We start from the raw sequence: 19936 nt of genomic DNA, 5'->3' as shown, positions 1-19936 counted from the left end.
CTTTGCAGCTTCTCCTGTTCTACCAACCAGGAAGGCTGGAGATGCACGAGGAGCTGGGAGGGGGCACAGCCGGGACAGCTGACCCCAACTGGCCAGAGGGATATTCCATACCCTATAGCATCGTGCCCAGCATGTGAACTGGGGGGGAGCTGGCTGGGGGCAGCAATCGCTGCTTGGGGACAGGCTGGGCACTGTACTGCGACACTTGCCACCATCCTGGCAGCTCTTGCCATCCACTTGGCACGGTGACACCCCCCGGACAAAGCCGTTGAGAAACGCCAATACACTGGGCGTTAGTGTGGGCCTGGGGCTCTCGGGCATATCTAACTTACCAAGTAGTGCAAGACGCTCCGAATAATGAAACGACTTCTGCCAGGGCCTCTCTAACGGCTCTGGACAAGCTCTGGTCTGATCTTGCGGATCAAATCGCTTCAACAACACCCGCCTCTATTGGGCAGCAAGGTTTTGGTAACAGGACTGCAGGGGCGGCTTCTGTGAGAAGGCATCAGGAGCTGCCCCCACGCCGGGCAGAGACAGCTCCACCCAGCTCTGAGACGACCCACCACTGGCCAAGGCTGAGCCCATCAGTGACGGCAGTCATGCTTCTGTGATAACATTATTTAGGAAGGGGTAAAAACTGCTGCGCTGCGAGAGAGGAGCGAGAGTTGAGAGAAACAACCACGCAGTCACCAAGATGATCAGTGAACAAGGAAAGGGAGGATGTACAAAAGTCAGGAGTAAGCTTAAGCCTGAGAAGAAGCAAGGGGTAGGGAAAAGGTGGTTTTAGATTAGTTCTTATTCATTATCCTGCTCTGTTTCATTGGCAATAAATTAATTTCCCCATGTTGTCTGCTTTGCCCATCATGGTAACTGGTAAGTCATCTCCCTGTCCTCATCTCAACCCACAAGCTTTCTACCATATTTTCTCCCCCAGTCCTGTTGCTGGAGGGGGAGTGACAAAGCAGCTTGGTGAGCACCTGGCCAGGGTGAACCCCCGACACCACAATTAACCCAAACGAGGTTCAGCACTGGCACTCACCAGACCACAGGCTCTCTGCCACTAACCTTGGTCCCATCAAGCAGTGTGTTGGAGAATGCCCACAGCCACTGTAATGAAAGCGCAAACATTCCTGCTGCATTAAGCCGTATAACACTTCTATTTAGGGCTAAAGACCTCGCTGGCATCTAATTCACACACAGATTTTGCAATTTATTGCACAGCAAGACTGCAACACAGCCAGGTATGACAGCATTAATTCTCATCCCAGCTCTCCAAAAGGCCTGGCCCCACATGGCATCAGGGAACGCGAATCGGCAGCTAAAAGCCTGCAGCTCCCCGGCACTAAACAGCCATCCTGCACAGCCCTCCTCCAACAGCAACATCCACCACGAGGGAGTTAGAAACACCCTTCTTACCATTGTTTTTTACATTTGCTTCAATGCTTTAATAAGCTTCCTCGTGTTAAACGGGCATAGCTGCTCCCACGAGGCCAACAAGACATGTTTGGGCAGCTCGAGTTGCCAAAGTCGGATGGAGGGTATAAATTAAAGCTTAATGGGAATTCACAGCAGTGAAGGTCTGCCACAATTTAACAGCAGCTTTCTGCTTGTTCTGCCTCAACCCACCACAGCAACACCAGTTACACTGCAATGTTAACAACTCACATACCTCTCTCTACTTCTGTGTACTTTGTTTCACTTCTATATTTTATGCAAAGTCCTTCAAGACTTACTTCATCAAGGTAGAGTTTAGCCCCTAAGTTTTGGTAATTATGCAACATAGATTCAATATAGAATTACAGATAATGGAACCAAAATGGGAGTATGTGGTGTCCCCTGGGACACAGTGCCTGCCTACAGTAGATCAGTCCTGCAGGTGCAGAGGCGTTGCAGCTGACAAAAGAGGCCTCCCGTCACATCGCTGTGAACCGAAATGCTTAAGTTTAAAAGCCGAGTGCAAGACGGAGCAGCCCGCATATGAAGTCAAGCTCAAGAGTATTTCCATTACCACTTTATTAAAAACATATCAGCTTGGATTTTTGCCAAAATCATTTACACAGTAGAAGTATCCCCCACACAAAAAAAAATGATACAACTCTGCCTGATGTTTGGAGTATTTCACAGGAGACAGTTTCCCATACTTCAGTATAAGATTTGGGAAGTGCCTGCTACAGGTACACACAGCTGTTGCACCCCACCTCCAGCAGCCTACTGTGTCCTAAACGCACTCACCGCAACTTCTCTGCTAAGAAAGTACCAAGAAACAAGGCTCTGCCTCTTGCCCACTAACACTCCTTCCCCTGCTAGCGCACCACTACCTCCAAACCACTGGCCACCTCCAGCTTCCGCATGGAAGAGCAGCCCAAGCAGAGCGCAGCCGGTGGCGGACACTGCCAACAGCCAGCATGACTTCTCTTCCACATAAGAAATAGTTATTAAAAAACCCTTTCCCTTGAGAGGTAGTTTGGCTGACCCCAGAGCTGGTGCCCAGGAAAGCATCCAATGAATGTCCCTTGCTACAGCTTTCACCTTGTGCCAGTTTTCCCTGAGGAAGATGCTTTTCATCCTTACACACACGAGGGCCTCACCAGCTGTGGGCTGGGCCTCAGGCTACGTGGGAGCTCATCATGAACCAGCCAGCGCACTCCCTGCATGTCCACTCTCCTCAGGGAATGTACATCGCTCCTGCAGCCAGGCCAGAGTGTTTCAGTGGTGCAGAGATGGCAACACACCCAGGCACAGCTATGGATGTCTCTGCTCACGGTCGTTTCTTGCTTGGCTTCACGGAATAAGTCTTCCTTTCCAAGAAGCTTGTCGCCAAGTCCCCTCATCATCTTCACACAGTGCTGAGGCCCAGCAATATCACTAGGTGAAAGACTTAACCATGCTTACCATATGATCAACTCCACAGGCAACATCCACCACCTCACCGGGTACAGTCACCTGGGTCAGACACACAAGAGCGGATTATTTCTCAGGCTGGTACTTTGCACCTGGTATTTCCTATTTCTCATCCTCCTTCTGCTTAACTTGCCAGTTGGTTTCATCGGGACTTGTATGTATGGAAGTGCCATCTTGAAAACCCAGAGAAAGCAAGATTCAGCACCAGACATGCTTGTGCACTGAGCTGTGAAATATTCCCTCTCTCCCTTCACAGAAGCACGTAAGCCTTTGGAAGGACAGAAAGAGAGGTCTGACTAGCAGACAGTGAGGAGACTGACTGTAGCCTCAGCCCATCTGTTCAGCAGCAGAAACAGCACGACCGAACAGAGTAATCCCAGCAGCAGAAAGACGATCTGCCCAAGCACCACAAGGATTTGCCTCTTCTCTCATCAGCAAGGACTGGAACGAGGCAAAAGCTCAGCTCAGCCTAAGGCAGTTTTTGCTTTGATGCTAAGCAGATGCAGCTCACTCACTACTGTATTTATAGCTCTTTCACTTAAAGTTGACTTCAAATTCAAGGAAAGCAGAGGCTACAAGTAGAAGCTCTTCCTTAGAGCTAAGGGAGAGGAGAGATGGCCAGGTCTAGGGCAGCAGGTCACAGACAAGTACCCTGGTAACTGCCCTTGTTTTGGTGCACTGCTGTAGCAATGCCAGACAGGAGCTGGCTGTTCGAGAGAGAATAATCCTGTGTCCACACTTAGGGAAATGTGGACATGCCACGCTTGGTGAATTCAGAGACTCTGCTCAGCCACAGCAGTGTGATTTCAGGCAAATGCTCCAGAGTTGGTCTTTTTTGTTCATTTTTTTAAAAGGAGGAGAAAGCATGCCAAAGAAACACATCTACTGCAAGTTCAGACACATGGAAAAGGACTCCAGGGTGGTCCAACTGATTGCCTCCCTCCTCTCCTACTTGGCCTTCATGGAGACTGGGAACATCTGTTAGGCTGAGGGCTGAACTCCAGAGCCAAAGACTCTTCTACACCCAGAGTCTGGCTCTCAGAGCCATCTGAGAGAAGGGAGTGGAACTGGAAGCGTTGCAGAACAGCTATGAAAACAGTTTGGTGGCTAAGGATATTCTACTGTAACTACACAGACAGTCCAGTGACCCACCACCAGAGCTGCTTGACTTGGAAGAGGCGCAGGGGAAGGTAGCCCACTGCTGTGTGGACCTGCTGCCACTACAGTCTGACCACTGCAACAAAAATGTTCACCCAATTTAGACATGTAATGCAAGTCCTTTGGGTCACAGATGACCAATACTGGTGGTTTTCTTTGCAGCACATACAAAAGTGAAGTGTGGGTTAGAAGGGAAGAGGCAGTAAGGGGTAGCAGGTAGAAGACTGAACAGGAGGAAGGTAAGAACTGTTCAGAAGCGATGGCACAGCATCAGGGTTTACTTTGGGATCTGAAATCTCTACTGAAATAGCAGAACCAGAAGACTCAAAAGGTTTACTGAATACCTCCTTCCCTAAGCAGGCTAGGCAAGGATCTCTGGAAAACAAAGCAGTTCTACAGACATCTTAGGCTTCCGCTTCTTACAAAATTACTCAACAAAACTACGCAGCATATGATGTTTCCTGCCCTCGGAATAACAAAGACTAGCTAAAGAATATACTCTTGGCCTTAATACTACCATCCTTACCCTCCATGGGAAATACTGGTCTTCCATTCTTCCAATTCCCAGACACCCTCTTAGATTCTTGCCCCATACAAACAGTTCTCCTCTGTCTATACAGGAAAAAGAAAAAGAATTAAAAAATACGGCTTAGTTATTGAAAAGGAAGAATTCTATTTGTGATGCTGGCAAGTGTGGCTACAGTGCTTCTGGAAGTATAAAGGGTTATACATGCAGTATGAAAGCCATAGACTTTAGTTCCAAGTGTAATAAATGTACTTGTGCTTGGGGAAAATGATGCCCAACGAGCAGGACAAGCAGCAAGTTCTGGGCACAAGCCTTTGCGTCCCCCTCTTACACCTCTTGCTTTGGAATTTTATCTGAAGAAAGAGTGCAGCAGAAGAGATTCCAGGGAATCATTTGTGGTGGAAGTCAGACAATTACAGCTGACCCACATCAGCTATCAGCACTGCAAATGCCATCACCTGGGGACTGGTCATTCAGCCCCCTGACAGAAGTGACCTTCTAATCACAACTGGGGAAAAAGAAAAAAACTTTGTCCAACAGAGCTGAACAGTTTTAAGCCCCTCAGCAAAATATGTAGATTTTAGAAGTGTTTAGATCAGCCCCACAGCAGAGGCGACCAAAACATGATCTATAATGTAAGTACAATTTAATTGGAACACAGTTTCTAACGCTTCCTGAACACCAGGGGAGAAACCTGACTGATAGCATCACGCATACCACCGCCCCAGGAAGGATGGAGCACATTGGCACCTGACACTTTTCTTAGTAAGCTCTTAATTTTGCTACCAAGTATGTGGGTTTTCTGTGCTGCTGCCCTCTGCTGCCCATGTTTAAGTGACTTTCAAATTCAAAACTTCCTTTTAAAGGCTTGGTATCAAGTACAGGGTGTACATACCAGAGTATCATACCCTTTGCATGTTAAATGTGTAGGTCTTCCTACCTCAGATTGCTAACTGAATTCATTAGAAAGGCCAAGAAACCCTGACATCTAGCTCCAATTTAGACTCAGTTTGAGTTTATTCATTTATCACAAATTCCTGCTGCTTCTAAAGTGCAACTGACTGACTTATTCTGTACAAGGACATGAAAAAAAACCTTTCCCAGGTTTCCTGTTTGAGAGGATTTTTGTTTGCTTTAGGAGAATAACACTTTCTTAATTAAAGCCTAAGTTAGTGCAGTACTTATGTTAGAAACCGTGCTGATGCCTATAAATACGCTGTCCGCCCCTCCTGTTGCATTCCAGCATGCTTTAAGTTTAAAGAAAGATGGGCACTTTTTTGGTTTGGTTTTTTTTTCCTGACTGCCCACATGACTTCTCTGTGACAGTAGGACTAGAAACTTACTTGTAAGTGCCGCAAACTGGCTGAGTCCACAGCGAACATGAGCAACACGGACATCCGGATTGAAGACTGACCAGCCAAAAAGGCTGGGTGGGATCATCTCTGGCACTGCTGTCTCTATTATGCTTGGGCCTTTCCCAAGAATTCCATATCCCCAGACAAAAACATTTCCTTCTTCTGTAATACAATAAGAACACATTCTGTAAGAAAGCCTGTGCTTGTGAAATTCATGCCATGATCCCAAGTTAATCAGATCCCAAAGGATATTTGCCGTTCTCCCAGAGCAGTCTAGCACCTTTTGATTATTGAAAAGTAGCAAACAATGCATCCCCATTCAAATGCCTTGATTTTTTCCTAAGGTGTGCAAGCAGATCAATCTTCACAGGCAAAACCTTCACGGGGAAAACATGCCAGTGTGGGCTGGATAAACTACTTCAGCTTACATTCATCCTCTGCCCCAGTCAGTCAGTTTTATTACCACCGCTTTTTGCTTTGAGGCATGGCCAAACCAGTGGTAGGCTAGTTGCTCTGCCTGGCATTCTGCCTTAAGTTGGGTGCCTGGGAAAGGCAGCAGTTGGACAGCATAAGACAGAGTAAGTTGCTATGCCTGCTACCGCTGCTCCCTTCACGCTACAATCTCAAATGTCTCGTCATCACAGCAACTACAACCAGGTACACGAATGCCTTCCTTGAGACGATCCCTCATAAAACTAGCACAATCCTTCCCCTCACTCCTTTATTCCGTGACTTTCAAGCTGTGCTTCCCTGGCTGCTGGCAGTCCAAAGCAGCATTCGCTAAGAAGCCTGTTGCAGAGTTTCGCTGTTCTCAGAACTCTCTAATTTCCAGCCTAGTTTATCAAGATTTATTTGCATTGTCAGATTTATAATGAGTCTGAAGGGCTGCTCTTTCTCTCAAGTGTTCCTCCCTATATCCATCTTCATCATAGGCCACACATGGCCTGTGTCATCAACAAACAAGGGATCGGAACAGCAAGCAGAGGCCATGCCCTTGTTACAGTTAGCATAAGTGCTCTCAACAGCACACACTGGCAGCAATGCTCTGCAGCTAGTGCAAAGAACTCCCGTAGTACATTCTGAAATCACAGGCTTCTCAGTTTCCCAGCTCTCCTCCTAACAAACAGTACTTCCCTCTTTCCAGTGAACAAGATGCTCCATCATGTTACAAACCACCTACTGCACAGCCTTGCACTAAAGAGGATGATTGGAAAAGCAATCTCACCTGTTAGCACAACATTGCCAGTCCCTCCACATGCAGCCTCCTTTATCTTCCCAATCTTGAACGGCAAATGTCTGGGAACATTGACCTGTATGAGGTTGCAAGAGAGTCATTAGAGACAAAGTAATAAACTGGACACACATTTTTAACTTGTCCTCTATTTCTGGTTAGAGCTTACATACACTGAATTTCTGATACAGACAGCCTTTATTGCCTGAATAACGGAACGAATGCCAGTCCCAAGATTAAAAAAAGCTACATGAAATTCATTGAGGCTGAACGCGGAGACAAAGTGGGAAAAGTTACCCACTGAAAAGCTTACATGCATGGCAATAAAGCTGGGAATGCTTAATGTCTGCTTATATCCCTGGCTCTGTAAGTTAGACACAATGGGAAGGCCAGTAGGTGAGCACAACGGCAAGTTTTCACAATGGACAAGATCATTAAAATTTGGTCTGGGGTGGCTTTTTTGTACATACTAGGGAAAAAATCACTCAAAGAAAATCACTCTTATTTGGTACAGTTCAATACACCAGAAACCTACAGGGCTTGACACATGTAACCAGTGACCTCAGATTTCCAGATAATATCCAGCTCTGCCGTTCCACAGTTTGGACTTTATCTATCCTGTACCTAAAACTCCCGCTTTGGCAAACATGCCACTCGTCCATTTCAGACCCCTCCAGCCTCCATCGAGCACCCAGCCAGGAAACTACTACGCTACTTAACCTGGTCACTGTCTTCAGGCCTTACGGGTCTCTGTAATTAGCCCTACATTAAAAGGATACATCAGGAGAGGCATGGGAAACAAAAGGTACAGATTTCACTAAAGCCACACTAATGCAACTGTCTGCTCTTAGCCTCCTGCCAAGAATAGCCTGAGTATTAATTCCCTGACTCCATTTCCTACACTAACTGTAAGAGGAGGCCATCTGCCTAATTACCTCAGTACTACAGTGCTTAGTGGCAAGTCAGCACTGTATTTTTACCCCACATAAATTTGCTTCAAAAAACTTTTATCTGTGAGACACTGGGATTTGTTCAGGACTCAGCTATAAACCTACTAAGGTTGTTCATGAAAAATTCACCAACACAGGGGTCTTCCGAGGGTCATCTGGACCAGCACCATGCTCAAGGCAGGACCACTCGGAATACTAAATTAGCCAGCAAAGAGACTAATTCCTGTCCTGGAACCAGCACAGGCACTGAAGCTGGATCTCAGTTTAATGCAAAGTCCATGGGATGGGGAAAAGAGAGCATGGGGTGCACTCTTCCTTTACAACAGACTAACAAACTGGGGTGAGGTGACCAAAGCCTTTGCCTATCAATAGCTGGGAAATGTACTGCCCTAAAGCTATACAGCCATTTCAGACAGGCTGGTTTTGTAAGCATAGGTAAAACCAGCCTGCTAGTAGTGTTAGTTTATATTGACTTATACTGCTGTCAAAAGAACCCAGAGCAGACAGAAGTGTGTAATTTTTAATGCTATGTGCAGGTCAACAGAAACATGTGAAAACACGCCCCCAGGCCAACTGACCTGTGTTGTTTCTGTGACAGAGGCCAACTGCAAGTATTCTGAATTTCCCCAACCAAAGACGTCTCCTTCATCTGAAACAGCCAGACAACAGTCTCCATAGGAAGAGACCTGGATAATGTTTACTCCAGCAATGTCACCATGTAGCTTGGTAGGAACGCTGGTGATGTTGTAGTGTCCAAGACCTGAAAGGAAAAAAGTAGAGCGATGAGGAATTTTTTTCCAGACACACTTCTCATGCCTACATAGGACCATTTTGTCATGTTATAACTCAATCGCCCTCCTTCCAAAAGAAATCCTTCTGTCTATCTCTCAACTACCAGCTTCAATGGACATGCAGCCACAAATACCAGTTCTACTAGCCAAAGCTACCCCTCTAGAGCACCAAACAACTTTATACAATCACATCTGGAAAACAGTCTAGGTCCTCATCTCTCTTGTCTACATGGACTAAAGTGTTTGAGAGAGCAGTAACTCCAGGCAGCCATCCCAGAGGTGAAGTTTCACAAACCAGCTGCACCCTGCCTTCTGCAAGGAGAGCCAGGAGTGACAACACACTGCAATCAGTTTAGACAACAGCAAGTGAAGAGGCAAAAGAGGCTAGGAAGCACGCACGTTACATGAGAAAGAGCTGTCTGGACAAGAGGCCAGGATGTAGATGACAAACAAGAAGAGCTACAGTTCATCCACTCAGGAGAACCACAGGCAGAACCCAGCTTCAGGAATGGAAGAACTGAACAGTAGGAAGGACTGAAAGTCCTCTGACAGCAAAAGTCACCAGGACAAGGGCCTGGCCAAAGATCCCATGCTAAGACAGCAGTAGCTGCCAAAGGTCTCTGGCAGTTCAAAATGAGCAAGAAGCAAAACAGACCCTGAACTGAGAATCGGGAAGCAAAACCCGCACAGAACCTTCCCATGACACTTCCACATACCCTCACAAACTTCAAGCTGCAGACGTGTTCTCCTCAGACTGCATGCTTGGATTGCCCAGCATGGCACCTAAAGCACCTCTAAAAATGAACTGGTTTATCTTAGTTTGGTTGCACACAGAGAACATGATGACAACATCTGCACACAGCCAGAAATACACCGGCCCCTTTCTGTCCACACATGCAAGACAAACATACATCACAAGCTCTGAATTAGGACAGCTTGCTATAGTCATGCTGTGGTTTAGCCCCAGTCAGCAACTAAATACCACACAGCTGCTCACTCACTCCCTCCACCCATGGGATGGGGGAGAGAATCAGAAGGGCCAAAGTAAGAAAACTTGCAGTTGAGGTAAGAACAGTTTAATAACTAAAATAAAACAGTAATAATAATAATAATACAATGAAAAAGAAAATAATGAGAGAGAGGAAGAGAGAGATGAACACTTGGGAGGAAGAAAAAACAAAAATCCACACAAGTGATACAACCACTCACCACCCGCCAACTGACACTGTTGGTCTCCAAGCTGCAATTGCTCCCGCCACAGCCGGCTCCCCCCAGTTAATACACTGGGCATGACGTCACATGATATGGAATATCCCTTTGGCCAGTTTGAATCTGCTCTCTTAGCTGTGCCCTCTCCCCTCCCGGCCTCTTGTGCCCCCAGCAAAGCATGGGAAGCTAAAAATGTCCTTGACTAGTACAAGCGCTACCCAGCAACAACGAAAGCATCAGTGTGTTATCAACATTGGTTTCATACTAAGTCCAAAGCATAGCACTAGGCCAGCTGCAGTGAAGAAAATTAACTCTATCCCAGCTAATACCATGACAAGTCATCAATTCACTGAAGTGCAAGCTTAGCTGAGCTCCTACCTGTTTGCCCATCAGCTCCCCATCCGCACGCGTAGAGCGTACCCTTCTTGGTTCTAAACAGACTGTGGTCCTGCCCACACACAACCTGCAAGCAAACAGAAAGTCAGAGCCGGTCAGGAAAGGTCAAGTGTTCAGAACTGATTTAATGAAGCATTACTGGCAGACAAATTGAGCAATCAAACCCTACAATGCCCATCAGCTCAGATTTTGACCTTTCTCTCCAGATCAAATGGCTCTACAGACAGGAAAAAGCTAAGAACAGTGTGATACAGCACAGAAAACAGCAGAATTTTCTTTGTGGAAAGTGACGCTGCAGTGGATTTCTTCCGAGATCCAAACCAAGGCCTAGTTAACAGAGAGCTCAATTCAGCAGTGCAACACAATAAAACAGCAAACAGTAAATATGAGATCTCCCTTCCCAGAGTGCTACCACATGGCTCCACAAACTGCTATTGATTCCTTGCCATGTAAGTGCTCTAGGAACACATCTGTTCTCAAATTGACATTTATGTTGAACTAGCAATCATGTCTGCCACAGGCTTGGCATGAATTAAAGCCAAGATCTTCAAAAGCAGGCACTGAAGATTAGCCGAAGACTAAAGGGATTTGATCCACAAGTGAAGAGGTTGACTACCAAGAATATTAAGCACATAACTGCTGTCATCAAAGTACAAACAGATACCAATTATTCAACCCACTTGAAAAGCAAAATAACGAAAAATCCAAATAGAAGTTCACAAGCCTAATTCAAAACATCGTTCGGATGTACCACAGCGCATTCATCACATGGACCTAAGTAAGTGACCCTTGCTTTCTAGGATGCTGCATGGAACAAGAGCAATGTTTGGCCACACAGTACCACTACAGTGGCACAGACGTACTAGGGACTGCTCCTGTGCCTGGAAATACTGCAGCCATGTGCACACTCCGTGGCATTTATGCTGCCCTGTGATCCCTTGCTCTCCTAGAAACCTGCCCTAGGGAAATGCTGGCTAGTCTAAGAGGACAGTCTCACAGCTCACTATTGAAATGAGGAAGACAAAATTCAAAATAAAACAGTTCAATTGATATAAAAGTGCCAAAGGGAAACAAGAGCAAGAAATCCGAACAGGAAGAAATGAGGCATCAAAACAACTTCCCTGCCATGCAGGTGTTACCTAGAAGTGAACCAAGCAAACACTGCATTGTCGTTCCAATCAAATACTTCAGTAAGTTCAGACCCTGCACTGCCAGTTGCAACTGCTCTGCACAGGCATGGAGCAAAATGCCACCTTGTGCTTTTTATAAGCAACCATATAGTAGATCACCTCATCATTTTAAAGAGCTTCAACTGAATGATTTGCATAATGATTTTTTTATTTCATTACAGAATCACAGACTGGTTGAGGTTGGAAGGAACCTCAGAAAAACATCTGGTCGAACCCCTCCACTCACGCAGGGACACCTACAGGCAGTTGTCCAGGACGACATCCAGATGGCTTTTGAATATCTCCAAGGAGGGAGACGCCACCCTCTGAGCTCAGCTCTTCACCCAGTTTTCAATTCACCTTCAGAATTCGGTTCAGAAGATCCTCTTACCTGGACAACTCTGCTGTCAAACTCATTCAGCTGATGTATTAGATGACTGTCACTGGATACCACCAAAAAACAACCGAGAAGAGAAAAGGCAACACAAAAGATTTCAGAGGACTGCAACTGGAAAACGTGAAGGTAGACCTGCCTTTACTGAAAGCCACTTTGTTATTCCAAGAAAAGAGATTCTTTCACATGTTCTCTTATATATTCAAAGAGCATAGTTCCATCATAAAATTACTGCACAAAGAAGGAAGGTAATTTTGCTTCTTTTATTTGAGAAGTTAAGAACTATCACTTTTTAAATATAACCTCTCATGGGAATTGGGTGTGGGAGCAATCCTCAAATACGTTCCCTAGTCTGGAATGAGCACAGGCACTAGATAATACTGCAGCACCTACATAAACGCTACACTTCACTAGAGATTAACCAGATTGGAATCCCAGAGCAGTGTAGCATTCACACCCATTTCATTCTTTCACAAAAACAGAAATTCTGAACAATCAAATGACGAACTTCCAGTATCAAGGCCAAAAAAAGCTAGCTAAATTACCGCTATCATCTTAAACTCTACAGGCCAAGTGTTGTGGATCACAGAGAGCAATCAGCAAGATCTCTTCAAGGCCCTGCCAGGAAATTAGTAACTTTCAGCATATTCCCACTATCCACTTCCATTGCTACCATCTTAGAGAGCATTTTGAGAATATGCTTTGGTGTGGCCCACAAAAACCCCATAAAGGAAAAGCACTACAGATTCAATGGCAGTTACAGCAAATAGATTCAACAAAAGGACGCCTCTTTCATTATTAAATGGCATTTCTAACACCCTCAGAAATAGCACTTGCACTCTGAGAAGCTAAGGGGAGAAAGACCAACTACTAATGCCAATTACCTCAAGCACTTTACAAATGTTGGGTTTTCACACTATGCCCTGCAAACACCGTCACACGCTGACATCCTTCTGTCTTTTGTGAATGTGGTCAGAAGAGTGCTCGTGCCCAGCCTGGGTTTAAAGCCAGGCCATCTATATCATATCTGCAGCAAAAAAGCCTGTTCCCAGACTCCTTAGTCTTAAATGGCATCCTTGTACTACCAGATTTTGCCCACCTCCAGGCTTTTCTGTAGGGTTTTCATGAAATTATGTTTTTAACCTTAACGAAGTTCAGGATCTTTGGATTCTCACCTGTAGGTTTCATCTTCAACAACCTTCCGGCCACACTGTCCATAAGAATTGTTCCCCATGGTAAAAACTGAAAAGCAATGATAAAATGCACTAGTTTTATTATTGTCCATTCCCCTGAAAGCTTCTTTTCCGGTACAAAATATTTTCACGCGGTCCTCAGTACGAAAGGTGGAACACAGTACCATAAAAATTGACATAAGCTTTCTTCAAACCGAAGTTCACTTAAATTCAAGTGACTGAATCCATTTTAGTCAACAATATCCTGGCAATATTGTTGTAGGCACAGTAGCAGTACCTGGAGCCTGTTGGCTGTTTTTCAGTAATTGCCTAGTTCATCCTGCCGTTGCCAAGGAGACTCAAAGAGACCAGTGCTCCCACAGGAGCATTAAATCAACCGACCAGCCAACCAGCTCACCCACTGATAAGCAGCACTGGATCGCCCAGCGCAGCACTGAAGCCACTGCACCAGAGAATTCCCAGAGACGTGGAGAGCCAATTCACACTGAGGATCTTCTGTATAAAGGCCTATTAATTAATCACTTTTATGAATGTAGCACTCTAGGGCTTCAAGAGGAAAATAACAGAGGAGTATTGGCATAGCCATCTCAAACTGAATTCAAAAACACAGCTGACTGAACAAGACAAATAGGCTACACTTACGTGAGGCCTGGGGCTAGATTTAAAAAAAAAAAAATTGTATTTTGCAATATTTGTAGTGAAAAAGCTTCCAACTCATGTACAGCTTGAGCCAAGCAGAGCTCAACACATGATTATCAGCTCAGGGCTCTCCCTCCCAGTAGCAACCCCACACAGGCCAACCACCACCTGCATCACCTTTATAGTAAGAACAGCCTATTTGGGGGTCTAGTTCTAAAGGACAGAAGACAATCTTTTCTAGAGCTTTTAATGAAAGCATAGTCAGGCGTCCCATCACCAGCACAAGCGATACTATACCTCCCTCGTTGTCTGTCAGGATCAGGGAATGTGCTCTCCCACAGGACACCTGCAAGACTCGAGTTTGCTGCGGCTTCTCCAATGGTAATGGAATTGGAGATGGTTCCAAGACGTATTCATAGCCCTTAGCTTAAGGCAGAGAGAGAAATTTAAAAAGTCAGTAGCTTCCACAAAGCAAATTCATCACATATTTGCCAATCCTGTTGTACATACACACTCACTTCCATTTTGTTACAAAAGCAGATATATTTTAGAAAGCCATGACACTAACCCAAGTAAAAGGTTGACTGGGATTCATTGGAGGGGAAGTTAAAAAGCCATAGGAATGGTTGAGGCCAACAACCACTGCCTAATCAAAAACCCACCATACCTAGAAGCTGAACGTCATTAAGGCTTTAGGTGGCCAGAACTGCAAAATGGAGCCTTTCAGCCTTTTACTGAGCCACATGTTCAACCACTTTGGTGAATAAGGTTGGATTACCAGTGAGCTTAACGCTAAGCACAAACTAAGTACTCTGTGCAACCGGGTATACTGCAAACAAGGTACAATAGCAGCAATCACAAAAAGACAGCACAAAAGGTGAACAAAAATGTCTTTGGGCTTCATATTTAAAGAACAGTAGATTAAAGGTCTTTTCAGAAAAAAAGGAAGGCAAGAAACACTAGCTAGCATGGCTCCATAGGGGATATATGATCTAAGGTTTATGAAAAAAAATCACAAGCTTTACTAGAAAAAGAAGATTTAGTAACTTGAAAAATATGTGATCAGTTACAGTCAACTGGGAAAGACGGGGGAAAAAAAAAGAACAGAAAAACATAAATCAGTACTAGGGAAAAGGTTAAGGGAAGATAAAAAGCTTTGATATCAAAGAAAGCCACTGTAACAAGTGAAATCAAATCCCAAGGGACCCAAAGCAGTACTCTGCTCACGTGGAGCAGTGCTTTAACTAGTTCTCACTGCCTTCAATTGGAAAAAAAAAAAAACAACCCCAAAACCAAACAAACCCCAGAAAATCTACGCAGACCCTTTTAGACTAAGACACTACTTCATGGAACTTGAGGACAGGCATCACATTCCCGCTTGCAAATGGCTGGAGCCTGCCTTGCAATATAACAGGGACAGAAAGGCAGTGAGGTTGTATCCATCTAGGAGAGACATAGAAGTCACAAAGCATAAAACCTTTTCCTCTCTCCCTCTCCTTCCCTCCCCTCCGCCTCTTCCTTCCAGCAGAGTCACAAGCTCCTGGGATCTGTGGTAATGAACTCAATATCACCACTGATATCTGAGGGATTTTAGAGAAAAGACAAGATGGCTGAGGCAGGGGAGGGCAAGAGTGAGTTATTAGGAGTTTAGCTTAGAAACAGCTCAAGTTAGAGTATGAAAAACAACCATCTCAAAGTCAGAAGGTTGTAAATTCCCCTGGAAACAAACCATCTACAGGGACACAGTGTTAGAAGTAGCATGTACCAAAGTAAGTTTGTAAAACTGAGTAACAAGCAGCATGTCCAACAGGAAGCTTCTCTGTGGGAAGTTAGATGTGGAGCAGCAACAGACCCACTGATCTGCACACCACTTTCAACAGATCCTATTGAACACTGAATGCTCCCTTGCTTAGAAGGGCCTGAACTGCATAACCTACTTATGGATTCTCTGGCAAAAATAATCTGTGGGTCAGATGAAAAACAAGAAAATGACAGGACACTCCTGAGACATCAACAGTTACGGAACAGAGAGTAAGAGCTGAAACTTTTAAAAGCAGAAGCGAGTGGAAGCTTCCACGGTCCCTTGATTTTGTAGCTGCTGTTTAAGCACACATACTCACTGCGTACGCACACTCTTGGAAATCTACACAGTATGCTAGGAACTGTGCCCAACAGCAGCACCACTGTAAACTCCAGCATTCTGCGCAGTAGCAGCAATTTTCTTTTGCTTCTCCACAAAGTTTAATCTTTTGCCCACATCAGATGCACCATACCTTAATGGATTATGCTCTTATACACTATAAAGAGGAAAAGCTGCTTTTAACACGGAACAATGTTTCCAAACAGTTAAGAGACAGCCAGGGAAGTAAGTCTGTGTTTTTCATATCTGTTTTAGGTGGAAGGTGGCAATGTTCTGCACAGAAATCATAAATGCATTTGAGAGCCTGGTATAAAATAGAATGACCAAATACCATGTTTTTCTTTCAAATTGTAATTTGGTATTAAAATAAAACACTCTTACAGCCTCACACAAAATTCCACTGACTGTATAAAAAGATCTCTTGTGGGAAAGGAAATTAGTTTATAGATGCAAAGGCAACAGATGTGAGCAAATCACCTTGCCAAAATAATTTCATTAACTAGCCCACTACATCGTCTACTATCAAACCACAGAGATTGAAAGCAACACCTTAACCAACACACACACATTTATTAAGAATGAAGTTACTCAGTTTTTAATTACATCCAGGCAAGAACGTAAGCGCACTGCACAGAACAAATGCATACCTTGATCAGTTACAAACCATGCAAAAACATAGCCAAGTGCAAAAACATAGCCAAGTTCTTAAAAAAACCTATTTTTAAAAAGAAAGAAAAATTTTTAAAAAGGCATAGCCTCTGCATCAAAGCCTTCTGGACATTTTTTATGCCTTCTAACCTGAAGTTTCCCACATCACATGTATCCTGTAGTGCTGCCCTGTAAGCCCTTACACCACCTCAATCCTTACTTCGATCTCTTATGCTTCTCTGAAATCCAAGCTGGGAATCCTTGTTCAGCCCCATGCCCCACACTTTGGTGATGTCCGTGGTCTTAGAGGACAGCAGCGTGAATCCATAACCACAGGCAGCAGAGGATATCTTTGAAGAGAAACAAAGTTACAAACTATGGCACAGAAAAACAAGTTTTACCCCATGCTATTTGTTGATCAACATTCCTCCTTCATTATCCATATCCAAATTCACAGTACATGCAGTCTTCACAAAACTGCAGAAACGCTCTACAGTGATAAGCACAAGGGTATAAACGCAAGCCTAACATTACCACTCTAGAGTTTTGTTTTTGTTTGCATGCTACTACTTTTTTGTATTATTTTGGACTGATTCAAAGACAACCGGAAGACCTATATGCTGACCTGCATCAGGAGTACATGAAGAAAAAAAAAAACCACAAAGAAATATTAAGAGACTAACATTCTCCTGCTTTACTTCTTTTGCCAAAAAAAAAAAAAGCCCAGTAAAACAGCTCTGACCTTCTTTGAGCTGGACAGCAGAGCATGATGTTTGAAACACATAGAAAAGTAACATGACTTTCAATACAAGCTTCCAATTTAGCAGACTCACAAAATCATAGGGGTTGGAAGGGCCCTCTGGAGCTCATCCCATCCCACCTCCGCTTGAGCAGGCACACCCAGAGCAGGGGCACAGGGCCGCGTCCAGGCGGGGTGTGAATGTCTCCAGGGAAGGGACCCCACAGCCTCCCTGGGCAGCCTGTGCCCCTGCTCTGGCACCCGCACAGTAGAAAAGTTTTTGTCTCATGTTTAGGCGGAACTTCCTGTTTCATTTTTTCTTGATGAAGCTGAAAGTAGCCAGGAAAGGAACTGAAAACAAGGCCCTACCTCTCTGATAAATGTTTTTCACTCTCTTGGTCCCTTATGGCTCTGACAAAAGATTATAGATATACATTTTATGTAGAATATATACGCATTCTATATATACATACATATATACAGTATGCTACTGTAGTTATGCCAAAATTCATCCTGATGAATAACGCTATCAATTACAAAAACGGATCATAGAACTATTAAGGTTGGAAAAGACCTCCAAGGTCAAGTACAACCATCAAACCAACACCCCCCCAGCCTCCTAAACCATGCCCTGAAGTGCCATGTCTACACCTTTTTTGAACACCTCCAGGGTTGGTGACTCCACCACCTCTCTGGGCAGCCTCTTCCAATGCCTGACCACTCTTGCAGTAAAGACGTTTCTCCTAATATCCAGCCTAAACCTCCCGACACAGCTTGAGTCCGTTTCCTCTCATCCTATGCTTGTTATCTGGGAGCACAGACCGACCCCCCCCTCACTCCAGCCCCTCTCAGGCAGCTGCAGAGAGCGAGAAGGGCTCCCCTCAGCCCCCTCTTCTCCAGGCTAAACCCCCCCAGCCCCCTCAGCCGCCCCCCAGCACACTTGTGCTCCAGACCCTGCCCCAGCCCCGCTGCCCTTCTCTGGACACGCTCCAGCCCCTCCAGGGCCTTCTTGTCCCGAGGGGCCCAAACCTGAGCCCAGCATTCGAGGTGGGGCCTCCCCAGGGCCGAGCACAGGGGCCCCATCCCTGCCCGGCTCCTGCTGGCCACACTATTCCTCAATCACCTCAAAGTCTCTGAATCAGGTTAGTTAGCCTTTCAGAGCCGCTTTCAGAGGTGCGTGAGCAGGCGGAGGCGTGTGTGGGTAGGCGGAGGCGTTGGGGAAGGCAGGCTACCGCTGCCCCCAGCACGCACCGGCCGCCGACCCCGGCCCACCTTCTCCGCCGTCTCCAGCCGGTAGGGCGTGGGTTGGATCCGCCGCGGCTTCTTCCAGCCCGCGTCCGGCCTCACGAAGCTGGGGACGCCCAGGGCGCCCGAGTAGCAGAAGCCCCAGACGAAGACGCGGTCCTTCCGCCTGGCCGACTTCCCCGCGTACTGGAAGATGGGGGCGGCCTCCTCGGCCTCCCTCAGCTGGCGGACGCTCCGCGGGCCCGTCGGCGTGGCCAGGCCCCTGCGGAGGACGGGCGGCGGCGTCCCCAGCGGCCCCCTCAGCGCTCCCCGCCCGGCCCCGGCTGCTGCCGCCGCCATCTTGGCGGCCTCCCGCCTGCCGACCCCGTGCGCGTGCGCCAGGCCGCGGCACCGCCGTCACGTGCTGCGCGAAAGGCCGGCCGGTCGGCTGGAGCGCGTGACGGGATCGTCTTAAAGGGGTTACGCCGCCCAACGGCGGGAGTGGGTCCCACCTCTCGCGGACTCGGACCTAGGTCTAAATATAAACCAACACCGAGACCACGACACAAACCTACATTCAGGCCCAGACCCAAACCCAGGCCCAAGCCTAGTCCTTCACCCAAAAATAGACCCAGACCCTAACCCAAACCCATACTCAAAACTAGTCCCAGACCCAGAACTAGACCCAACCCAGACCTAGACCAAAACCTAGTCCCCTACCCAGAACTAGATCCAGAACTAGACACAAATGTAGACCCAAATCCAAACCCAGGCCCAAACCTAGACCCAGACCTACTTCCCAAACCTGAACCTGAACCCACGCAGCATGGTGGTGGTGGAGCTGCCTCACGGCTCCCACCCCACCCAGCAGACACCATATCACAAAATCACAGAATCCCAGAATGGCAGGGGTTGGAAGGGCCCTCTGGAGCTCATCCCGTCCCACCCCCTGCTTGAGCAGGCACACCCAGAGCAGGGGCACAGGGCCGCGTCCAGGCGGGGGGTGAATGTCTCCAGGGAAGGGACCCCACAGCCCTCTCTGGGCAGCCTGTGCCCCTGCTCTGGCACCCGCACAGGGAAGGGGTTTGTCCTCATGTTCAGGTGGAACTTCCCGTGTCCCAGCTTGTGCCCGTGGCCCCTTGGCCTGGCGTTGGGCACCACTGAGAAGAGTCCAGCCCCATCCTCCTGACACCCACCCTTTCAATATTTATAGGTTTGATGAGATTCCCCCCTCAGCCTTCTCTTCTCCAGACTGAACAAACCCAGGTCTCTC

General features: G+C 46.4%; 1 protein-coding gene across 2 annotated transcripts; it reads right to left on the bottom strand.

The window, feature by feature from the left end:
- Positions 1 to 1996: 1996 nt before the first annotated feature.
- Positions 1997 to 19057, bottom strand: RCC1L (RCC1 like). 2 transcript variants are annotated; one of them, XM_075112923.1, is made up of 11 exons: positions 18712 to 19057; positions 16921 to 17050; positions 14210 to 14338; positions 13256 to 13322; positions 12078 to 12129; positions 10500 to 10584; positions 8700 to 8881; positions 7166 to 7250; positions 5929 to 6102; positions 4586 to 4671; positions 1997 to 2943 (listed from the first exon to the last, which is right to left on the bottom strand). In XM_075112923.1, the coding sequence occupies exons 1-11, from the start codon at positions 19021 to 19023 to the stop codon at positions 2866 to 2868; spliced, it is 1380 nt and encodes a 459-aa protein (XP_074969024.1). In that variant the 5' UTR covers positions 19024 to 19057; the 3' UTR covers positions 1997 to 2865. The 2 variants fall into 2 exon arrangements, with proteins under 2 accessions (XP_074969024.1, XP_074969025.1); XM_075112924.1 differs by having other exon boundaries at positions 18563 to 18865.
- Positions 19058 to 19936: the final 879 nt, after the last annotated feature.

Source organism: Phalacrocorax aristotelis, chromosome 18 (assembly GCF_949628215.1).
Source record: "Phalacrocorax aristotelis chromosome 18, bGulAri2.1, whole genome shotgun sequence".
Taxonomy (NCBI): Eukaryota; Metazoa; Chordata; class Aves; order Suliformes; family Phalacrocoracidae; genus Phalacrocorax; species Phalacrocorax aristotelis.
The sequence above is the reverse complement of the archived record's forward strand: the minus strand, read 5'-3'. Positions and strand labels throughout refer to the sequence as shown.